This window comes from Amphibalanus amphitrite, unplaced genomic scaffold (genome assembly GCF_019059575.1).
Source record: "Amphibalanus amphitrite isolate SeventyFive unplaced genomic scaffold, NRLGWU_Aamphi_draft 000936F_arrow, whole genome shotgun sequence".
Classification (NCBI taxonomy): Eukaryota; Metazoa; Arthropoda; class Thecostraca; order Balanomorpha; family Balanidae; genus Amphibalanus; species Amphibalanus amphitrite.
Genome location: NW_024882430.1, coordinates 259,677 through 284,884, shown reverse-complemented (window position 1 = coordinate 284,884; position 25,208 = coordinate 259,677). Strand labels below are relative to the sequence as shown.

Sequence of the window (25,208 nt, the reverse complement as noted above, 5' to 3'; positions counted from 1 at the left end):
AAAAAGCACACAGAAGGATCAGCTTTAAGCCAAGTTTGGAATGACGAAGATAATTAATTCTCGCCCCCCCCCCCTTTAGACATAAAAACGGACAAAATGACGTGGCAAGGGAACACCAACAGCATTCGAAAACTTGTGAAAAGTTCAGTTGAAAATATATTTATCGTCTTTCGCTTTAGGTAAAAAATGACGTCAACTAAGGTTATCAATATCAGTATCGGTCTCCAGAAGGAAGCCGATGTGCTTAAAAGATTATGCCGTACTCGTGCTTTCGGGGACCTTTATATTCGATGAATTTTTAAGCTTGATCTCTAACATGATTCATAGCGGCATGTACAGCCCACCGCTTAAGTAATGTAGGGTTTTACCAATCTCAACGATTGGCTTTGACTGGCGATTGTTTAATGCGGAGTGATCGAAAAGAAGATGTCAATAGCTAAAATTGCAGCTGCAAGGGTGACGATACATATAAGCTACATTCAAAGTTGCATTGTAGTCTGGCTAATCATTCCTAAGCTTCAGAAGCAGAACATACCCATGACTCAAACCCCACATTACTTCTGCTGTGGACTATACGTATAGCACCTCCTTCGAAGACTGTCTTACCTGGCAAAGTAACCGTTCTCAATATAACTACCCGTACCCACAGCATTTTCTGACCGGGTCCGTCTTCCTTCTCTCGCCTCACAGATCAGCCGGGTGGCGACAGACACCAGCTGCTGGAGTGGGTACGCACTCAGCTGCCCGACCAACCCGTGCACGACTTTGGCGCCGGCTGGCGGGACGGCGTGGCCCTTCGGCGCCTGGTGGACCGCCTGGTAACCGGCCACCCGAGTGTCACCGGTCGGCCGGAGGTCACCGCAGACCGGCCCGTGCTCAACGTCAATGAGGCATTCAGAAGGGCACGTGATGTGCTACACCAGCCGCCGGTAGGTGCAGCGCGAGGGGCAGTGCAGTCAGTGAGAGGGGCGCAGAGGGTGGTGGATTGTGTGCCAGAAATAGGTAACGAGTGTTGACGGACCGAGATCAATTGGTGCGCGTATTGAATACGAATGTGTCTTACTGGGAAGCAGAAGTGAGCCTACAGTCTAACTACATAGCTGTTAAGTGTAATTGTAATTTGCTCCATCCAGCGGATTTTCAGTCTCTTGTAGCTATTTTCAGGAAATCCACAGATATCTTTCACGCAAGAGCAAACTGTGTCAGTTGCATTTCATGCTTGGGCAGTGCCATACTGATTACTGGATCTGATCGCAAGCATAATTTTGAAAGAAAAGCGTCATTTTTAATTGAAAGCACTGCCAGCAGGCTCCGGTGACCTGAGAGTCGTAGATTCTCGGATCCCACCAAGTGTGATCGTCTCGTTTTCTTGCTAGAAGTCATTGGCCACCTCTGTATAATCATTAAAATATGTCGACCGCTGTGCTAGTGCGCCTCTGTGACAGTACCGCCGTAAAGAACCATTCGAGACGGATCCACTGAGAAACTGATATCGGTGCATGTGCAATATTCACCCGTTATGAAGCCATTAGTTTTAGTAATGTAACCAATTGCAGTAAAGCTTCTCCGCCCAATGGGAGACATGGCGTCGCACCGCCCTGTGTACGTGATTTACTACTGCGTACTAGAGAATGACGGTATAAAATTGCAGATATCGACGGACTGACAACTGAATCAAGTAAAGCAATACAAGGTGATTGCAATCTAAAGCAATCTAATCAATCAAGCAATCTAAAGAGCCAATAGTGATATAAACTGTATGTAGAAATTCAAACTTTTTTCAACCGTAAAGTTGAAATTCAAATTTCAAAGTCAACCCACTCATCATTTTCATTCATCTCTTTAAAAAAAAACATGACAGCTATATAAAAAGTTATTAACGAGTCATGAAGTGTCGTCTACTGCTCATGTACGGAAGTAAATAGGAATACTTTTCGAAGGCATTCTAAAAGGATTTCAAGACATAGGTACAGTTGCGCAATACAACTAAAGGTAATGATTGGCAATAGGGTCCACTTTTGCAAGTCAAATAGATAACTTTATATGTACTTGCTTTCGGGTGAACGGCATCTTGCAGTGGTTTCGTAATAGGGGCATCTAGTTTCGTCACGTCATTCGTTATCGTTATACCTAGGGATGGAGAAGGAGCAGCAGTCCTGTTGTAAATGAGCACAACTGTGCCATTTGGGGAAAAATGAATGAAAAAGAATCAGTCCTATGCGGTGCGAATTACGTACTATCTTTTTTGCACACATTCGGAAGAATTATCGGATGGTGAATGGGTAAAAAATCACTCCTGACCGCTTGCAAGTTATTGTACCTCACTAAACGAGTTATACCTAGCTACTCTCAGGTATCCCGTATCTGTTACTGATTGCTACCACTCATCTACCGACTTCTCACACCATTTTACCACTCTATCACGCACAAACGGTGCACTACCATCACAATATATGCTCTTAATATTAGGATTGCGAGTCAATTTAATCATTCAAGCGAATCTCAGGGAAGTCCTTCAACACAGCAGTGCCCAAGAAGGTCTGCCTGGTCAATTACAGCTCAATTAACGTGAAACAAATTGCACAATGCTGCAGTTTTACCATCAACAATGACGCTGTTCGCCACCCAATAGCACTCGCCATCCATCATCACTTTCAAAATGAATGATAAGGAAGCTGACACAACAATAGTTTAAAATATTATGCACAACGTCCTTTGTACATCCAATGTCAGTCAGGGACTCCATGCATCATGTACTGTTTTTTTTTTTTATCTGACGCTACACAAGTTTTGATCCGACCCCAATAGAAGTCGCTCCCAGAATCAACCCAAAACATGTAAAAAGATTTGTAAGCATGGGATCAAACAAGAACAGTCGCCATGTTATTAAAATCCCACATCTCCGCCCGTGTGCCGGCAGACGCTGACCGTGACGGACGTCATCTCTGGGTGCGACGAGGACCGACTGGCTGCCTACGTGGCCGCCCTGCGCGAGGCCGCCGAACGGCGAGGGGAGCCCGAACACCCTCCGGAGACCCCCGCCGACATGGCCGAGCCGCCAGCGGCGGCAGCTGGCACCGGTCTGACGGCGGCCCACACCGGCCAGCCGGCGCAGTTCGCTGTCCGGCTGCCGCAGGCCGCCCGGCTCGACCTGCTGGTGGAGATGCGCTCCGAGACGGGCGACTACTTCAGTCAGCGACTGACGCCGCGCTCGCCGGCCCGCAGGAGTCTGGAGGACGAGGCGCCGGCGCCCGTCTCCAGCAGCGGCCGGCCGAGGTCCAACATCCCGGTGGGGTACCAGGTGACCGGCCGGACGGTGAACCTGTGGTACCAGCCGCCGGCGGCCGGCTGGCTCTCCCTCAGCATCGTCAGCGGTGGACAGCACGTGGAGGGCAGTCCCTTCAGGTGTACGTGGGAGAGAACGAGGAAGAAGAGGGTACAGTGGACGATTCAGACAAGAAGTCAGAGAAAGATGAAGTGAAGGAAGAAGTTGCCAAAGAAGTGGAAAAGCTAGTAGATGCCGGACTGGAATCAGTGACAGAACCAATAAAGGAGCTTTCAGAAAAACCAGTGAAGGATTCAGTGATAGAGGATGGCAAGGAACATTCGGAGAGGGTAGCGGACGAGCCAGCGGGAGAAGAATAAAGGCAACTGTAGTAGAAACGGTCAAACAGCCAGAGCCAGACTCAGTAGCAGAGGCAGTGGTAGAGGCAGTGAAGGCGAAAGTGTCAGAAGCGGCTGTGAAGGCGGCGGAGGAAGAAGCGACTGAGGCAGCAGGAAAAGAAGTCGAGGGCCCTGCTGGACCAGAAGAGAAGGAACAAGACGAGACAGTTGAGTCATCATTAGATGAACAGGTACAGAAACTGTCGATGACACAGTCTGAGAGTGAGCCGGCAGATGAAAGGGCTGAGAAAGTAGTAGAAGATTCTGTCAAGGATTCAGACAAGATATCGGCTGCAGAAGCTGTGGAACAGCCACTGGAGGAGTGTTCTGTAGAGACGGCCGGTGAGCCGCTCGTAGCGGAGGAAAAGGAGCCTGAGGATGAAGCAGCTAGTGAATCAGTGGTGGAGGCACCAGAGGTAGCGACAGAAGTAGTTGAAAGAGCAAAGAATATTGTGAGCGAGACAATTGAAAAGGCACTGCAGCAAATCCCGTTGAATGCATCGCAAAAAACAGTGGTGGACGCAGAGGTTGCTGAAGTGATAGAAGACGTCGTGGGCTCAGCAGCAGAGGGAAAAGGAGAATCATCAGAAGGGAGCACGACAGAGTCACCTGAAGAAATAGGAGAGCCGGCAGCAAAAGAAGTGAGAGAGCTAGAAGAGAAAGAAGAAATGAAAGAGCCGCTGACAGAGGTAATAGAAGCAAACCAGGCTACAGCACGGACTGAGGCAGTACCATCTCCTACTCGCCGCACGCCGCCTCTTCGTCTTCTCTCCACCGTTCAGGAGATGTCTGTAGACGTGCTCGTACCAACGGCTGATGACGTTCACCCTGATAACGTCACACCCAACAGTCCTATTCTCGAAGAACAGAAGGAAGGCGAAAAGAGTGAGAATCAGGAAAACAATCAAAATGAAGACAGGAAGCCGTCTACACCAATTGAACAGCTGTCTGATCAGCCAGACACCCTACCAACCCCCGCACCCCATTCCGGTGACAAGGTAAGCTCCGATCCGAATGCAGAGCAGGATCCGTTAGCGGAGCCAGAAAGTCCCGGCGCTGCAGCTTCAAAGGATGCCGCCACCACCACCACCATACCGACAGGTGAATTTCCGGAAGCTGCAGCGGCTGTCTCTCCCAGACAGGTGTCAGAGCCAAAGCAGCGTAGTTTAGAACAAACGGCCGCCGCCCTGGTGGCGGCAGTGGTGTCGGCTGCGGAGGCGGCTCTGGCGTCAGTGGACGCTGGTGGTGACGCCGACCAGTCCGCACAAACACCTAACGAGCATAACGAACCAAATCATCCGGACGGCAAGCCTAACGAATTGGGCCGAAATCAATGCATCTGCGGCGGAAAAAGACTGAGGACGTGGAGGAGGTGGTGATGCCAGATGCATCACAAGTATCACCCGAGCCTAGTGACTCGCCAGATGACATACCAGACGTTCAAATTCATGACAAGGACTCGCAACCAGAGATAAACCATGTCAGTGAAAATTCAGCTGAATTGGCAGTAAATGCTGAGCCCGCAAGCAACCATGAAGCGCAACACAGTGAAAATCAAACCGAACCAGTTCTCGCGAGGCAGGTGAACGAGGCGCTTGAAAGTCAGATCATGCCCACCAAAGTTTCTCCGGTGAACGCACAGGACGACAATCACACAGGGAAGGATACGATTCCAGTTCACAGTGATAAACCGACAACTCCAAAACCGTCTCGGAAGATCAGCTGGCAAGAGCGTGTGGTGGTGGCAGACACATTTGATAACGCAGAGGCTGATGAAGCGGATGAAGAGGCCGAAGAGCTGTTCACGCCGATGTCTCCCGTGCACGAGTATACACCGTCGCCGCCACTCTATCGACGCAACACGTTCGACGAGCTGGTCGCCGTCACAGACGTTCCCAACTCTGAATCGAAAAGAGAGGTGAAAATTCAGCAAAAGCGCAAACTTTCCCGAAAGGAGAGCAGACTTCGACACTCTCGATCAAGAAGTAGCAGCGGAGACCTTGAAAGTCCGGTTCCTAAAGATTCTTGCATTGAGCGCAACGAACATCCTCTAAACTTTGCACTGGACAAAGATGTTTCAGACGAAGAAAAGCATTCCGCTGCCGCTGTCGACGTCGCTGCAGTGCAAGTTGTTGCAGCAGAGAGGCTTCCTGATGAAAAAGGTTCTTGATCAGAGTGATCACAGCAATGAGAAAACAGAGGCGGCCGTGAAACACGAAAAGAATCGCAAGATCAGCTTCATTGAAAAAATCGACGTCATTGAAGTTCCAGTCGTAAAGCCCGAGGACTCAAAAACAGAGGAAAAATTTGATCCGCATCCGAAGCTCGTCATTCAGGATTCCATTGATGAGCCAGCTGACTGGATTCACGCACCTCTCTCGGAATCAAAAAAAGAACTTGAGGTTCTCGAGAAGGTATGCGAAGATAATGAAGAGCAGACGGAGAGCCAACTTCCACTGCAGAGTGATACAAATATTACCCCCATGAACGACAAAGATGTTCAGTCAGCAGCAGACAAAACACCTGCCGAGCCATTTGAACAGCCCAACGGCAACAGGCAGCCATCAGTTGAGACTCCAGCAAATGAAGAACAGTCTGAGGACAAAGCAACACTCTCACATGTGATAGATCGAAGCAGGCTATTACAGAAAAATATAATACTGTCTATGTCAACAAGCAGCTCTGACTCGGATGAAGAAGCCGCTCACATGTCTGACGGTCAGAGAAAAAAGTCACAGAAAACTTCGGACGAGTCTAGCTCCTCGTCAGATGATGGGAAAAGCAGTGCTTCGAAAGCAGCGGTGAAGTCTGATGACAAGAACGAACCCAAGCTCGACACAAATGACGGAGCTGTCAAAGAGCACAAAGAAGAGGGAATTCCAAAGCGTGTAGGCCACGATGAATCCAGCTCACCATCGGAAGGCGATGATGCTAATGAAGCGTTACAGAAAGAGAAGACTGTTCCATCATCAACTGCTTCTGGTCAAGGACACCCTTGTGTTCCTTTGGAAGACACCAGTGCAAAGAAAAAGACCAAATCTAATTCAGAGGGCTCTGAGAGCTCAACATCATCTTCAGACAAAAACGAAGCAACAAAGAACGCATCACAGAACAAGAAGAAGAAAAAGAAGAAGAGGCGGAAGAGGTCGAGTGGTTCTAGTTCTTCATCAGATGACAGCAGCGTTACTAAACAAAGTCGAAAGAAGGACAAGGCAAAACCAAAGTTGACAAGCTCCGGAAGCTCAAGCTCATCATCAGATGACAGCAAGGCTAAGGCGGAAAAGTTACAGCAAAAGAAAAAGGAGACCAGCTCTAGCAGTTCGGACACCGACAAACATGAAAGCAGTGCTGAGAAAGGAGCCTCAAAGAAAGACGATGTCAGTGAAAGGTCAAAAACATCGAGTGGATCCGAAAAAAGAGCGTCAAAGTCTCGATCGGTGTCATCTAGTAGCAGTGGCTCATCGTTAGACCACAACGGCTCCCAAAAGGAAGCATCAAAGGAAGACAAACCAGCGTCAAAGCCTGAGAGTCGTAAAAGCTCCACCTCATCTTCAGATAACAACAAGAAAGGTGAAGCACTCCAGGAAGAGAAAGATAGGCCAAACACTTCAGATTCCAGTACCTCAAGTTCGTCTTCAGATGACAGTAGTACTGAAAAGAAATTACCGAAGAAGGACTCGAGAAAGACAACATCTCGAAGTTCTAGAAGCTCCAATTCTTCTTCAGATGACAAGGACGCTGCGGTTGAAGCAGCGACAAAGAAAGAAGAAGCAAAGTCGAGTTCTAAATCTTCCAGTAGCTCGTCCTCAGATGAAGGCAAATGTGACAAGAAGCGCTCAATGAAAGACAAAGCAATGCCAAAGCGGGCAACCTCCAGGAGCTCCAGTTCATGCTCAGATGACAGAGAAGGTAAGGGTAACACGACGCAGCAAAGAAATGCGACGGTGAAACCAAAGTGCTCTGAAAGTGCCGACACATCTTCAAATGCCGATAGTGATCGGGAAGGCTTCTCGAAGGAGGAAAAGGCTAAGCTTAAAAAACAGAGCTCTAAAAGTTCCAGTTCATCTTCAGATGACAATGCTGCTACAACTGAGGTGAAGCGGAAAAATAAGTCAAAATCCAGCTCAACGACATCCACTAGCTCTAGCTCGTCTACAGATGATGACAAAGCTCAAAACAAAGCCTTGAAGAAAAAGAAAAACACGTCTCGCTCAGCAAGCTCCAGTTCATCTTCAGATGGCAGCAAAAGAAATAAGAGCACATCGCAAAAGAAGAAAGCTCAGTCAGGACAGGCCACCTCGAGTAGCTCAAGTTCGTCTTCCGATGACAGCAGTGTTGAGCAAAAAGACGCAAAGAAAGACAAAAGCAATATGAAGTCAGCGAGTCCTAAAGGGTCCAGTTCAACTTCAGATGAAGAAACGAGAAAAAGGCACACATCACCTAAGCCGGCAAACTCAAAAGACAGTTCATCGTCGGCAGAGGATAATGTTACATGTGGGAACTATGCAAATGAAAAGGAGAAAAGCAAGAAGAGAGAGCTATCACCAGCCAGGACGTCAAGCCACAGTGAAACCAAATCGGCTTGTCAAGGAAGCAATGCTGAGAAAGAGTCGATGCTGGAAGAGCAAGTCAAGCTGAGATCGTCTTCAAGTATCTCAAGCTCCACGTCGGAAGATGAAGGAAAACCGTTGGATAGGTCTCGTGAAAACGCAGCAATGACTGAAAAGCAGGATGACATGCCACACACTGACGATATTTCTGACGATCGCAACCAAATCAAGTTAGAGGTTTGCGTCAATGAACAACCGTCTTCCAGCGTGGCTGACGATATCGAGAGTCAAGTCAAATTACCTTCCTTAGAGCTAGCGACCACAAGTGATGTCAGCGAAAACAAAGCAGCTGAAAACGACACCGAAGTCAAAGACAAGTATGTCCCTTCGAGCGCTGAAACTTTGGAAGTAAAAGTCAACATTCTTGCAGAGACAGGTGACAGTGCTCAAGAAACTGCTCCTGAAACAGAGGCCATCAAAAACATCGAAGTGTCTGTTGACATATCCCTTGGCCAACAGCTTGTCCGGTCACGATCAGATGTCGAAGACGATGCTGAAACGCAAGAAAGACCAATGACGGTTACTGTCCTTCCCAGTTGCGCTCACATACGACCAGATGAACCAAAATCGAAAGGTAGATCAGACTCTGAGTCATCATCTATCAGTGAGGAAATTGGTGTTCAAGAAGAGACCCAGAAGACCGGCACATGTACCGAAACACCTGTGATACGAGACACCACTCCGGGCGATTCCCTCGGTGAAAACAAGACAGGAGATGAAGTCGAAGTACCGATCGATGTAGATCAAGAATTGGATTTCGATGTAGTTGGTCTGGTGAGCAATGTCGTGAACGAGTCACGTAGCCCAGTGCACCTCACCACACAAGGAGAGATACAAGACTCCCCAGTCATAGTTGAGAAGATTGTGACTGATGTAACGCAAGAAAATGCGCCGTTGGGAAAAGACGATGCACTGGAGCGGCGCTCGTCTACTTCCAGTGAGTCTAGTTCTTCTGGCAGTGACGGTGAAAAAGGTGGAAAGATGAACGTGGATGCACCGATATCTGACCTAGTGCCCACATCGAAAGAAGACGTCATTGTGAGGTGCGACGAACAGAAGACGGAGAATCAGCCTGCTGCTCCCATGCCCAAATCAGAAGTGCTTGAAGACAGCGCTGAGGAACAGCAAGTCGATGCGGGGAAGAATGACATGCAAGATTCACCCTTACCCAGTACAAATGAAACGAGCTCCCCAAAAAGTGAAGAAGAGACCCAGCAAAGTAAAGAGACCTCTGAACCAAACCAGTCCTTTTCAGACAATGAGTACCAAACGAAAGAAACAAACCTTCCGACCTTCGCCGTAGACGATCAAACGGGAAAGCAATGGAGAAAGAAGTCTAGGACATCTGACACAAGTAGCTCCAGCAGTCCGTCTGACGACTCTGAGGACTCCATCAAAGCGAAAACGTCAGAAGCAGCACATGAAAAAATTGTTCGCGCATCTAGCTCTTCATCTTCCAGTGAAACATCTGCTGAGCAGGATGAAAAACTCAGCCCAGAAAAGACACCTAATGTCATCGAAGACCTATGCGATGCCATCATTCCCGAAAAACCTAGTTCTGCCTCTCACGAAGACAAGAACGTAGTGAAGAAAGAAGGTAGCAATGAAAAGAAAAATGATGTCAAGACAGAAGACCCAACGGTGTCAAACACATCGAGCTCAAGTCACTCCAGTGAATCGTCCGTTGACGATCACCGAAGGGATAGTGCAGAGCATAATGAAAAGCAGGACATGGTGAAACAGGAAGATGAACCGTCAACTGTCTCGTTGGATATTGAAGTTGATATCATGAAGGAAGTCGACAAACCAGCTGGAGAATCTGGCAAAAGTCCCGAACCAGAGACCTCTGTCGTGCTAGAGACGCACATGGCTTCCCAGTTTGCAGTTGCGGAGGAATTCCCTTCTTCAGATTCTGAAGACCAAGAAGCGCACGAGGTAATAATTGGCATCGACAAAGTAGAACCGACTCAAGCTGTTGAGAGACAGTCACCTCCTGCGACTGAAGTCGTAAACGCTGAAATGGAAGCTGAAAACGGCATTGACGATGGGACCTTCGGAAAGAAAGAGCGCACCACTGTAGAGGTAGCTTCCTCTTGTGATGAAGGGGAGCGGAATAGTGTTCCCGAAAGCCAAGATGATTCCCTTGCTATCCTGGTTACGAAAATTGTCCCAAATGAAAATGAAAGTCAGGAAGAAATCCTTACAGAGGTGACAAAGTCCGAGCTTGACCAAACTCCCCAGCACATCCCGACACCTCTTGATGACATCAGTCAGCTTCCTGTTTCTGTTCCGAAAGAGGAAATTTCATTGTTCCAAAGTCCAGAGTGTCTGTCGGAAACGCCAAAAACTATTGCAGAAAGTTTTGACAACAAAACAGAGACACAAGAAAGTTTGAAACCAGCAGCACCATCTTCTCTGCCAGCTTCAACCAAGCCAAGCAGAAAGTATAGTGACCAATACTCCAACTTTGAAACACCTCGTGATTCACGATACCGACTACAAGACATGCAAGAACGCAGTAAGTCGTCTGTCGGCCAGCAAAGAACACGGATACGGCCACAGGTCGAAGTGACGTCAGCTGTCTTGCCTTGTTTGGTTGAAGTAAGAACAGCATTGCCGCCATCTGGAATTCCCTCCGAGGTTCTTGAGAACATGGAAAATGTCACTGATGTCATGAAGGAAGAGAAGCCTCCTAAGGTAGCTGAACTAATCGTGCCAGAAACGTTGACAAATGTCAACCAAGGAAACAAAGAGATGGAGAGCTTGCCAGTTGGAGACAATGTCGTCGAGGTTTCATTGGAACAACACTTATCAGCAATGGACGAAAAACATTCCCCCGCTGCTGTCTCCAGTAGCTCAAGCTCGTCTTCGGATTCAGAAGAAAACAAAGCCAAAACCGATAAATCTCAAGATTGTGAGAAAGAGAAGAAGACGCCCAAAAAAGAAACCGAACGAAAAAGTAGAGCCTCGTCTAGCAGCACCAGCTCATCATCTGATTCTGATGAAAACCGAAAAAGGAGAAAGACGTCCAGGAAAAGTTCCAGCTCGTCCTCTGATAGCAGCGCTAGGAAACATAAGATAGATAAGCGAAAGGACAGTGCTTCAAAACAACCAGTTGCAGTAAAAAAAGAAAAACAGAAACGTTCGAGCTCGTCAAGTTCCAGCGATTCACACGAAAAGAGGCAGCATAGAAAAAGTGATACGTTGGCAACTGCAGAAGTCGGCGACAAAGTTGCTATTAGTACTTCTAGTGACTCAAGTTCTGACGAAGGCGCTACCAAATCCCATCGTAGAAATTCCGTTGAAAAGGAGGGAAGGAAACCATCGAGCAGCGATAAGGAAGAAACTGCGCCTGACCTGAAAGACAAAAGAAAGCCAACGAAAACGAGCAGCTCTAGCGGGACGAGCTCTTCATCATCTTCATCGTCGAGTGATGAGAATGCTAAGCCGGAGAAGGAAGCATCCAAGTCATCATCATCCACCAGCTCTAGCTCTTCGTCCTCAGAAGACGATGTGAAAAACTCACATACACATGATCGTAGAAAGAAAAAATCACATGGGTCTTCATCAGATGACACCGAAGTCAAAAAGTCAACCGAAAAGAAGGAAAAGGTGAACAGAAGTGGGAGTAGTGTATCCTCGAGCTCAGATAAAGAGGGCTCCCAAGCTAAGACAAGTGGAAGTGAAAAAGGACATCCATCGAGACCCCACAAAACATCAGAATCATCTAAGTCTAGTGATTCAAGTTCATCCGATTCAAGATCATCGGACTCAGAAAATGAGGCGAAGAAGAGGAAGGATGTGTCGTCTGTTCCTGACGTAAAAGAAGCTACGGATGAGCCTCATCCAAAGCTGCCATTGGCGCCACCACCAACGTCCAGATTACCCCTACAAACGTCGCGCGATGAAGAAATTCTGGAAATCGTCGAAAAAGTACTTGAGGACAGTGAGATAGGTAGTCTTGATCGAAATGCCCCATCAAGCGCCATTCATGAGAGCATAGACGGCAAAAACGACGCTGATCAAATGAAAGACGATGCCTTGCCTACTTCTGATCAAAACGGTTTAGAAGATTGGGTTATCGTACCGGAAACGGTAGACGAAACACAGGCTGCACCGCACATCGTTAACGAGAAGACACGTGACCCCGAATTAACCCAACACGAGTCATCAAACCTCCATGGCCCAACGCCAGAAACGATCAGTAAGGAGGAGCCAGTAGAGGGCGAGCGTGGCCAGCCTGTGTCGGAGTGGGTGAACATGTGGGACTCCGCCATCAGTGCGGGCTTGTATCCGACTCCAACAGCTGATGTGTCAAAAAGACTCCAAGAGTTGCATTCAGAGCCGCAACAACCCGAAGCTGCGAGCAACGCCAAGCAGAGTGACCCGGAGACTGCCACGAAGCCAGAAGACGCTCCCTCAGGATCGTCCTCTGTTGAGGCACCTCAAGTGATCGCCAAAGAGGAGGCTGGGATCGTTCGTGCAGAGCCCGCTCGACTGATCGAAGATGAGCCATGTGTCGACACAAACGTGTCCGAGCAGCCACCTGTGAGTGGCGTTGAAGGTGCCTTTGAGGCCATTCTAGTCAATGTCGTGCCAGAACTCCCGATCGATGACAATCAAAGCAAAGTCGAGAAGAACAGCGAAGACCTGGACAAGCCCAGCGAGAAGACCATACGCGATAAGACGGAGGACGAAACGTACCAGGCTTCTCTCTGTTACATTGACCCCGAGTTGCCAAGCCCAGTGGAGAAAGATGGTGACGCGGACAACACTTGCCCGGATCTTATGCGTCCGGAGGACACCCTAAGTGAGTCGCTGCCGGCCTTTGTCCGGGAGCCGGTGCCAGCGGTGTGGAGGAGAGCGTCGGTCGATCGTCAGGTGGGGAAGTTCAACATCACATGCATCATTCGACCGAACGAGGCGCACTTGCATGGCTCCGAGACCCGAGTTACCCCTCCGAGGCAGACGGACAGGAAGTGGCTCAACTTGGAGAACTACACCATCATGCCACCGCCCCAATCTCCGGAAAGTGTCAGGAAGAACACCGCGGAGAGTGACCTGGGGTCGAAGACCACCGTGTACCTGACACCGAGGTCACCACCGAACGCTCGTCAGGAGCTGGTGGCCCTGCGGTGTGTCAGGAACAGTGAGGACGACAGCAGTCTCACCTACCTGCCAGAGCTGAGAGATCTAACACCGGACATAGGCGACGGGGAGAAGAGCTTTCATTGGAACGGCAGGAGCAAAGAGGTCGATAAATCCACGGTGCCTCACTTACATTCCCAGCCTCCACTAGCTGATGTGAAGAAAAAGCGGCTAGCGTATGAAAACGGTAGCTCAGCAGCGCATAAAGAGCTTCGGAAGGTGACGCCGCCACATAATGCCAACTTAGAGGAGCGAAAACAAAAGCTTCTTGGAAGCACCACAGACATCGTGTCCAAAGGTGGGTATTTCAATACGGGGGTTAAAAAGTGTATCAATAGCCAATTACGTAAAGTACCGGCCTATCTGGCTATGGAGCTGACTTGATAGAAAAAGCTGCTGATCATTGTAGTCAGATAACAGGTAACTGCTGACTAAATATGTCACATTGATGCACGCCCTAATGGGATGAGATCGGCAGTTTCTATCTGCATTATGTAACCATTTATCGCGTGTATCTACTATCTAATTTGGCCAATGCTTTCCTAACTACTTATCAATTTTGACAATGTATAAGGTTTTACCGGCTGTTTCGTGCTCTTTTTTCACCTAATGATACACATAGTTTAACGATAATTGATCTTATTGCTCTCTTCCCTCATGGAGTGCACCCTGTTCATTGCTGATCAAGGCCGGATGGAGGGTGCCAGCGTCTGCTAACCTATCCCCCTCCCACCCCACAGTGAAACAGCCGGTAGCCGAGCCGGGCAAAGTCGGTCGCCTTCGCGCCATGTTTGAGCAGATGGACGCAGCAGCAGCCAGGGCACCGGGACGAGACGAAACGCTCCGGGACTCCCGCCGCTTCAAGAGCATGATGAACGTGACTGCGCCTTCGACGACGGGCCGAAGCAGTCGTCTGGAGGAGCCAACTCTGAAAGAACGCAGTCGCAGCACTGCTGCCCTTCACCGAGCGCCATCGGGTGGGCTCGGAGCTGAGCTGTCGGTCGCCCCAGAGTCTGTGAAGGAGCGTAGTCGTAGCACAGTCAACCTGAACCACCGAGAAGGCGATGAGAAGCCTTCCTGGGACGCCGTAGACTCCGGATCGATCAAACATCGCAGCCGAAGTACGGTGGGGCTCAATGGAACCTCGTCTGCGTCACCCAGAGCCGGGCTTTCCGCTGCGCCGGACTCAGTCAAAGAGCGGAGTCGCAGCGCTGCCACTCTACACAAGCCAGAGAAGGCTGACAAGGGTGAAGACGCCGTGGACTCCGCCCCGGCGAAAGAGCGTAGTCCGAGTGTCTCAAGACAGCCTGAAGGGTCACTCTCACCCCAAGGACCCACCGGTCACGACTCACCGCCTGCATCGTCCGAATACGTCACCCTAGAGGAGCGAGCTCTCTCATCCCGCGCTCTGGACGAACTTGAAGACGGCGATCATCAGGCGAAGCTGGACGCCATCCGGCGCTACTTCGAGGGCCTGCAGGACGGCGACATCACCGCAGGCGACGACATGGACATGCTGGACGACGCCCTGGTGCCCGACCGCGGCTACAACCGCTCGCTGCCGCGCCTGGACGCCAGCGCCTCCGACCGGCGACCGCCTCTGACGGACCTCTTCACCGAGCCGGAGCGCGGCACGCGGTCACTGAACCGGTCGGCGAGCTCGCCTCTGGTGAGCGCCGAGGGTGCCGGCGGCGCGGCCACCCTGCTGGACCAGGTGCGGCAGCTGCGGCGGAGAAGGGCGTCCGGAGGGGCGCTCTCGCAGACCAGCCTGACCACCAGTATTGCCAGCACCGCCGAGCTGGCCAGACACAGAGACGACGGCATCGTGGTGTTCGGGCCGGGCATGTGCCAGGGCAAGGTCAACGCCGTCAACCGGTTCCAGGTCAGTTGAAAGCAGCCTGTCCTTCCTCTCCCATGATCTTGGGGTACGATAACGTACCCAGGTGGGCGGAGAGAACTCGATCTCTATGTGTTCTCTTAGTGCTCCGGCCTTAGTATTTCTCTTTGCGTCGTAGGCTTTAAAGTTGTAATTAATTTAACCCTCGCATGTGTGCGGCGTTTGCCAGCTTCTAATGTGTAGGGGAGGGGGGTCGGTTGGACCCCCCCTTGCCGTTTGGCCTCTGATCGAGCTAGAGCTTCGTGGAAAAAACGAGCGTATTGCGCGTGACGAGAGAAAGCCGATGATACCCAATTTTAAGGTCCTAGGTCATTGGTTGACCTTTCAGGTCAGGTCAATGAACCAAAATCGGGAAAATCGGGACCTGTTAGAAAGTCATAAAGTGTGGCTGCTAAGGGGTTTTTCGGGGTGCTAATCACGAATATCGTGTTAGTTTTGATCACAGATGATGTCTTTAAGCATTTTGACCAGGTCGGGTCAGGTCAGGTCAGGTCAACCAGTAGGCGTCGTGGCGGGTATTCGTAGTACGTGTCAACCGCCTCTGACAGTTTCGTAACATGTTACGAAGTCACCAAAACTACTTCGTAAATGTTCAAATGGTTGCTAAATTCGAATTCAGCTCCCAAAACTAGCCTAGAAACATGTAAAACTCGAAAAAGTGAACCGAGGTCACTGACCGAGGTCAAAGGTCAGTGACCTGACCTGACCTTCAGGTGACCTTGATATCCACCTTAGTGCATGGGAGCAACATCAACTCACATGTTTGAACGTCTGAAACCACGAAAAGCTTGCAAACGCGCGGCTAATGCGAGCCGAGATACGCGAAATCGCGATTCCGGCTAAACATGGTCTCAGAAAAGAGGTCACAGGTCAAAGGTCATTTGGGTCAGGATCATGAAATTTCCAGGGTAGGTGTAAAATTGATCAATGCGAGGATACTGAAAGTTTCATTGCGATCGGCCGCTTTTTACGCAAGTTATTCGCGAAAAACCATGGGGGGTCCATCCGACCCCCCTACACATGCGAGGGTTATGTCCCCCAATTAAAATGTTTAAACTATTACATGTCAAAACTAATGCAGTTTATTTTATCCGTCCAGTTGAATAGTGCACTTTTTATGAAAAAAGTACAATTTATCCCAGATCAATATGATGGAAGGGACTAGGTTTGGCCATTGACCAGTTGATTAAAGTTAAAAAGGTTGCGCGGCATGTAAAACATTCTCTAGTGCTCTCTATCAGCTCTATCAGCTCTTTGTGGGAACACAATTAGGCCACAGTAACATGCACAGTACTTCACACTCACAGTACCCACACCTCATTTCCGATTCCTTACATGATCAGTGCATTATGAATACTCAAAGCATGAAAAACTTTATTACCTCAATTTGGCCGTAATGACCATAAATGACATCATCAGGATTTCATCAAGCCGAAGAGAACACTGAATATGAAATGGCAAAAAAAAAAATCGTATCAACAGACAACATTTTGATCGATTCTACTCTTCGATTCTATTCGCGAAACGCAGTCGTCACCCTGTTAAATGGGTGGATATGTTTATTGCCAGGTCAACTGGCATACCTTCAGATCTGGTAGGTCATCTGAACGGCTTTTCACTCTCTTTCCGGAATACATGCAGATCGACCAAATTGTGTCATTCGGCTATTCGGAAAGCGTTTTCTGGATACGAGACAGATGTCAAGACATCTCTTATTTCCTTTTAATTTCCGGTCCGATGTCTTTAGATGAGAGTGATGATAGAAAGATGCGGAGAGAGAGAGAGAGAGAGAGAGAGAGGGAGAGAGAGAGAGAGAGAGAGAGAGAGAGAACGGTCCGGAGAGAGAGAGAGAGAGAGAGAGAGAGAGAGAGAGAGAGAGAGAGAGAGAGAGAGAGAGAGAGAGAGAGAGAGAGAGAGAGAGAGAGAGAGAGAGAGAGAGAGAGAGAGAGAGAGAGAGAGAGAGAGAGAGAGAGAGAGAGAGAGAGAGAGAGAGAGAGAGAGAGAGAGAGAGAGAGAGAGAGAGAGAGAGAGAGAGAGAGAGAGAGAGAGAGAGAGAGAGAGAGAGAGAGAGAGAGAGAGAGAGAGAGAGAGAGAGAGAGAGAGAGAGAGAGAGAGAGAGAGAGAGAGAGAGAGAGAGAGAGAGAGAGAGATTATCATTTGTGTATGTGTATGGCAGTGGTACAAAGGGGAGTGATCAGAATCCTCTCGTCTAATCAACACGTCTCTTCAAAACCAGCATATCACCTGACCGACCAGCAACACTCGATGTCATCCGTTGGGACCCACGTGTGTGAATACTTTCCTCGATTGGCAGACTGGTTCTGAGAGGTTCCCTGCCCACGCTACCCCCTCGTACAGTCTCTCCCTCTGCGACCAAACCGTTCATCACCCGTTTGCCCGGACCCGTCTTCTTGGTGTGCCGCAGACCGGCGGTCGTTAGCCTAACGACGCCCCGAAATGGCCCCGTGCCGAACCCGATAGCTCATCATATCGCGCCAGTTCCGTGAGCATACATATTAGACGGATGTCTTGGATTCAATCGGGCCTTATTGGTCGGGGACCGACTGGCCAGTGCGGCGCCGGTTGTAATGGATAGGGCCCGGCGACCCGCTCTGTCCCCATTCCGCCGCCCCCGCCCAGGACACCCCGCCGCCCCCGCCCAGGACTTCCCCCCGCCCCCTCCGCCCCAGCAGATCCCGCCGCCCCCACCCCAACGAGCATGCCGCCCCCACCTCGCTAACGAGCCGCGCTCGATCGCCGAAGATATGATTGCTGATTCCTATTCCACATGGGAACATCGTCACTTTGTGCATTGTGCGAAGCAAAGCTTTATAGCGTGATGGTGTTTTTGACGGTCCAATCGTTACATAACTCTCGCATCAAAATATCGGGTATGCTAAAAAGATAAAAATTATTACAGCATCTTTCAAACGCACCATGGTATGTAGAACCTGCTCTTTTATCTTCAAGCAGCTGTATGGAACGGAGGTGGCGTAGTGCTTTGAACAATCCGATGAAAATTAGTTCTTTTCCTCATCTCGATCCCTCCCAGCGCTGGCTCAGCCGTCTCAGAGCGTATCAGCTGGCGGAGGCAGCCAATTACCGAGCGCTATGCGCCGAAACTAGCGCTCAGAAAGGAGCTCAAATGCCTGATCAACATATCGTCCGCGGACGTCAGAACGGTGCCGTCACTCAGCAGCGTACCAATGCATTTTTGTGAATAGCGAAAGTGAAAGGACCAGACGGCCAGACGGCCTACCCGTAAAGTTCCTAAAACTAACAGCACTCCTAATTGCAAAACCACTGTCTCAACTATTTAACAAATCATTATCAATAGGCATTTATCCAGACGAGCTAAAAAAGGCGAACATCAAACCAATTTTCAAAAATAAAGGGTCCCCTTCTGATCCAACTTGCTACCGGCCCATAAGCATATTATCGGCCATTTCTAAAATTTTCGAAAAAATTGTATACAGGCAAATTTACGGACACATTACAGAACACGACCTTTTGACAGATAAACAAAGTGGCTACCGCAAAAAACATGGCACCGAACTTCAACTTCATTACTTAACACACAACCTATATAAAGCTTTAGATACCGGACAAGACTTCACGGCAATATACCTAGACATCTCGAAATATTTTGACAAGATCTGGCATAAAGGATTACTATATAAATGCGAAAATGAATTCGGAATTTCAGGAACACTTCTCCACTGGCTAAAATCTTACCTTAGTAACAGATTACAACGAGTACAAATTCGAAATTCCTTTTCTCAACAACGCAAAATTAACGCAGGATGCCCCCAGGGATCGGTACTTGGACCTCTTCTAGCACTAATTTATCTAAACGATCTATCAAAACGCACATACAACGACATTTTATTATTCGCAGACGACACCTCTTTATATGCCTCCCACTCACCAGACACACTACAAAACACCCAAACGACCTTACAAAGAGACTTAGACGAAATTTACAAATACGGACAAGACTGGGCCATTTCATTCAATTCAGCAAAAACTAGTCAACAAACATTCTCACTTAAAAAGTCACACCGACAGCCGACACTTCACTTTGCTGACACTCCTATACCGAAAGATGAGACTCATAAACACCTTGGACTGACGTTTTCTCACGATCTCCGATTCCACGAACATGTAAACGAAATTATAAGCAAAATAAACAAAAATACCAGCCCATTATATTCAATTGCGAAATATCTTCCTCGACATATCCTAGAACAAATTTACAAAACGTACATTTTACCTCTTTTTGACTATTGTGACACTGTGTACGACGGACATATCACTTTAAGAGACATTTCTAGACTGGAGACGTTACAAAACAGAATAGCGAGACTGACGACTGGGACCCTGTTTAGAACACCATCTGACAAACTACGCACCGAACTAGGATGGGACAAATTGACAACCAGAAGACAAACACATCGATTGACACTCTATCACAAATTAAGTAGACCTGATAACCACAATATTCCAAATTATATCTCAACTATCATCCCACGTACACGACAATATGACATAAACATGACACTTCGAAACGCTAGACACCACACTTTAGCTCAAACCCGGACAACAACACATCAACGCTCCTTCTTTACTCTCACAGGAAAACAAACGCTCCTTCTTTACTCTCACAGGAAAACAATGGAATACACTGCCAGAGACCACAAAGCAATTGCCCCTCTCAGACTTCAACAAGTGGATCAAAAAACATTATTCGGCATCCAAACCACCCGCATATTATTCACACGGTAGCAAAAATCTAAACATTCTTCACACCAGACTAAGGACTAACATGACACAGTTAAATTCTCATTTATACAAAATTCAGAAAACCGACTCTCCAGCTTGTCTGTGCGGTTTCCCTCAAGAAAGCACAGCACACTTTATCTTCTCATGCCCATTATACACACGACAAAGAGACGAAATGAACCAAAATATATCCCGAAGCCTACAATCCAACTTTACACTTCAACCTAAAACCATCCAACTGGAAATCCTCCTGCACGGCTCAGGCCTCGACGGTGTCGGCGGTCGGGCGGTGGCACGCCACTTCCAAAAATTCATACAAGATACTCACAGATTCTCATGCGCTTTCTAACTTCATCCAGGGACCTGGCCGGGCGCGGCCTCCTGGCGGGGCGTGCGGGGGCGGTGGCTGCGGGCGGTGGCCGGCGACGGGGCGGCGGTCGGGCGAACTTCTGACTGAGCGTATGTTCGAAGTATGAGAGATGATGAATGTGTTCAGGCGTGTACGTATACATGTATGTATGTGTATGTATGTACGTATGTGTATGTATGTAAGTATGCATGTATGTGTGTCTGCGCTAGTATTATACCTACATATTTCCGGTGCACTGCATCACGAGAGTTGGCACCGAGACTTAAGCCCTTTGGCTTTTGTGCCTCCTCTTATTTTACTATATATTATGCGTTTAATTTGTATTACCAATAAACAGTTGGATGGATGGATGGAAAGGAAATGAAGATTACGATTACAGATGTAAGGAATTATGATAACATTTAATAGACGTTTTTGACGGCAGTTATTTTACGTAATGCTTCCTCTGGGACTTAATTGTCGGACGAGCTAGTGCCTGATGAGTGGCGATAACACATACCTGCATGTCGGCAAGATATTGTCGGAATGAGTGGCAGTGATAATGGCACCAGCACATAAGACAAGTCGGGCTGGTGCTGGCAATGCGCCCGTGTCGTGGTCTGAGTCGTAGTTTGCATCTTTTTTAGTTAACATGCCGTAGGCAGCACCTGCGTCTCAACGTCTAATGTGACATGGTGCTACGTAGCGCGGGTTACAGATCACACCGTTGCACCTACCGCGCTGAAATTTGCGCAAGTTTTAGAACAAGGATGGACAACGTGCCTTTGAGCGGTCTCGGCTCGATCGGATCGATAGCGAGCGCGTGGCGCGTGCCCAAAAAGTGCAAATTCGCGTCATAGACTTTACATGTATAAATCGGCTGGCAAAAACGGGCGAAAATGGCTAAATTTGCCCGACACGGGTCCGTTCCCCGTGCAATATCTCGGTAGCCGTGCGCCCGATCGGCACGGGGAAAACAGCATCGTGTAGAGAATCGAACGGGCAATCGAATAGTGTGCGGTGCAGGGGTGGCACGCGCCACGTGCAAGTGTGAGGGCAATTTCATTTCAAAAAGTGCCATTTTAAACGGATTTTGGATTTTATTTTATTTTCCCGTGACCATCAGACTGAGAGAGTTGAAACAACGTCAATTGGCAAGAGAAATGTACCGCCTCTCATGGAAAAATTGTGAACAGCTAATTGATCAAAAACAATGTGGAAAAAATCGCTGAATTAAATGGTATTTGTCCATAATGTGCCACTAAAAAGTTACACGGGATTTGCTGCTTAACCTGATACGCTTGACAATTGAAAATGCTATCATTAGAAAGAGCATTCAATTCTCTCCAAGATCCAATCATCACGTTTGCATGACAAGCAACAGTATTCTTAAAAATATAAATGTTTTAAACCTCTGCAAAACGATTTTTAGCGAAAATTATCTACGCCTTTCATTTGTCTTAAAACTACGCACCTCAATTATAAAGCACATTTGACAGATTCTGAAGTGGAAAGCATGCTTATCAGACACGGGCACCTCGATGCGGTGGATATTTTTTCCACAAACCAAAACGTTTAGGAGTCAAAAAGCAATCGACCGAAATGGATAGATAACCCAACCGACACAAGAACAACCGAACACCCGCCGATCGAAAATATCCCTTTTCGCGTTGCGGAGCACGCGGGTCACCCTAGTATTCACCTATAGTATGACAACATGCATCGTATCCACACTTAATTGCGCTCCCTTTCATCAAACCCAATCGTTAGGCGACGGTCACGGTGTCGCCAGGAGACCCCAATCCATCATTTCCCGATCCTATGTGAGTGCACAATGTACCTGAAAATGCCGACTTATGTGTAGAGCATGAAACTATCCCCCGGGAGACAGACCCCACCTCCCTTACACGTGTGTGGGAGGCCACGGCACCTAGGGTGAGGGACCTCCGGCGGTTGGAAGGTCGCGCAACTTTGCACCGTGCTCCATTCTAACGGCAGCGAACGGCGCCCGTTCCACCGCCGGGCCGTGCCAACTTCTCCCAATATTTTCCGGCAATGGTTGTTCTACCCGTGACGTCTCTCACCTCCGGTCGACCATTGATTGGATCCGCTAAAGGTTGGCGTTTGAGCCAGGCAGAAAGATAGCCATGATTTATGAAAACGTACAGCAATGTTATTAGTTGTAACATACAGGAGCTGTTGTGTTATGCCGACTGTACGTGCGGCTGAAAGAAACACCTGCACTAAAAGGGAGCCACTGACCAATTATGTGACCACTGTCACAGTCCTCTGCCATTTATTGTTCCGTCCACCCGCCGGCCGCCCCTCCCCGTCCGAAATTGGTCCAATCGGGTAGCTGACAGACAGTCCGGTCGTCCGCTCCAATGGGAGTTGGCTCCACATATAGACGGTCATCGCCGGTACCACAAACGGTTCTGTCAGTAGGCGAACTGCGGATCCGGGCCTGGGTCGCCCATACGACAGCCCCGGCCAAAACGTCCACCCCAACGCGTCCGGCACTGGCTCAGCAGTGTTGGGACCTTTCATATGTCGTGGTGTCTCCGCGCACTGCCTGCATTGCATCCTCGCAGGTGGCGTTGATTTGTACATGTACAGTGCCGATAAACCGCGTGTACATGATCAAAAATGTATTTAACTTATCAATCATTCCGGTGCCATGATGAGGGACCTGTTGTGAATCGCTCTGCTATTACAGAGTATCTTGTATCTTTGTGACAAACAGTTTGTCAGCTGGTACCCAGAAAAGCACCCTGCCTTACCCTGTGATTCTTTCCGTCAGATTCTGGTGCCGCACGCCGACCAGGCTCCGATGGGGGTGCGGCTCTACAGTCAGCGCACCGATTCCGTCACTCGGGTGGAGCTGCGTGACCTGGGCTGTGACTACCATCAGGTGGCCTACCGGGTCAACCAGCCCGGCTGGTACCGACTGTATGTGCGGCTCGGCGGCGGCGCCCGCCACGTGGACCTGATGACCAAGGTGTCACACTGAGCGGGTGAAGGAGGGGTCACACTGAACGGAACTGGTGTCACACTAAACGGAACTGGTGTCACACTAAACGGAGCTGGTGTCACACTAAACGGAACTGGTGTCTTACTGAACGGAACTGGTGTCACACTGAACGGAACTGGTGTGACCTGCTGACCGGAAGGGAACTGAGGTGTCTTTACGAGAAGGATGCAGTCGGAACTGAGATGTCGCTCTAAACCCGAAACAGGTGAAATATCGCGCCGATACGACCTCTTCCAGCTAGAAATCGAACAGGAATTTACTATGTAGTTTTAACTCTCAATCTATTTCTAATTAAAAAAGCCGATGCGTTTCTGCTAGACGTTCAACAATGGGTGCAGAGCCGAACTTAGTATTCCATTCTAGCAGAACGCATGACGTTCACATTCCAGCCCGACACCAGTGCTTAAAAGAAGCCAGCAGTATACTTGCAGTGTTTCAGACATCGGAAATGAGCTACACGCCCAGTGATTATTGCAGCAAGGCTCGCGAGCGTCCAGGGCCCGGCCTGTGAGTGGGCTGTTTGGCTGGTGCCTCGTCGTTGCTCCGTGAAGCAGGGACAGGGCCGACCGTCGCATCGCTGTTTAGCCGTGTATTCCGTTTAGTCACAGTGTTTGTTGCGTGACTAGATGGTACGATAATCGGTGCTCGCATTACCAGTCGGTGGCCAATACGCCATAGGACGGAAATCATTGCTTCATGTCGTAGATTTGCTTCCATCGCGGTCTATTGCCATTTGTCTGCATATGTTTATGGGATTTCCTGGCGTGTTGTGCTGGGGGCATTACGCTCGAACGATGAGCAGAACGCGCTATGTAACCGTTTATTGCGACCCGGTTATATTCGGAGCTTTCCCGAATGGCAATGATGCAGCATGTCCACCGCACAGAGGGTCAATGATTGGGCCTATTTGGGGAGTGAGATGGATTTGCTGCGTGTTAGGGAGTATATTATCGACAAGGCAGCTGTTATTGTATATGAAAATATTTTTGTGCTTAGTTGTGCGTCAAGAGTATTATTGATTAAGAAGTGTAATTGCTTTTATATCCGATTATCGATTGCATGTTTTGGTTAGAGATGCAGATTCACAAATGATTTTATGCTTATGACCTTTGTATATGCATGGAGTGTTGCGAACGAGCATCTAATTAGCTCATGCCACCGCACATTTTGTAAGGATGTGGCATCCTTTGCGTTGGCATTCGTTCATAAATGTGTGCATTGATAAAGCATTGTATGTGATTTTACCTACCAATGGACGGTAGAATGTTTTGTGGGCTCCAATCAAAGCAATATACAGTCCAATTTATTCATGCGTTTTGTACTTCCGAGAAGTAGCATTGCACAATTTTTAGCTTGCGAAGAACAATATATCAGTGTCCCATTGATCTCGCCATGATGCATACAGGGTGATCAATAATGAATGACATAAAGTATGACTACCTTGTGACCTTATTCATTGACCTCGGTCCCACGGATGACGTCACAGGTCAGGTCAAAGGTCCAATTTTCACCGTTTACATGCATTTCACGAAATGCGTGGTAAAATCGAGTAAATTGGCATGTCATTGAAAATCATCGATGTGGGCATTGTCCATTAAACACATATTTTGCTATTTGAGGTCATTGATACCAGGTCAGGTCACAGAGGTCAGGTCACTGAGGGTTACAATACGAAAATATCGTGCGATATATGTTTTTTGGCCCATTTTACATAACAAATGAGATTAT

General features: G+C 48.6%; 1 protein-coding gene across 1 annotated transcript; it reads left to right on the top strand.

Moving 5' to 3' along the window:
• Positions 1 to 5,826: 5,826 nt before the first annotated feature.
• Positions 5,827 to 24,786, top strand: LOC122368283 (serine-rich adhesin for platelets-like). The gene is made up of 3 exons (XM_043342079.1): positions 5,827 to 13,719; positions 14,162 to 15,303; positions 23,250 to 24,786. Exons 1-3 carry the CDS (start codon positions 6,147 to 6,149, stop codon positions 23,457 to 23,459), a joined length of 8,925 nt encoding a protein of 2,974 aa, XP_043198014.1. The 5' UTR covers positions 5,827 to 6,146; the 3' UTR covers positions 23,460 to 24,786.
• The last annotated feature ends 422 nt before the right edge of the window (positions 24,787 to 25,208 follow it).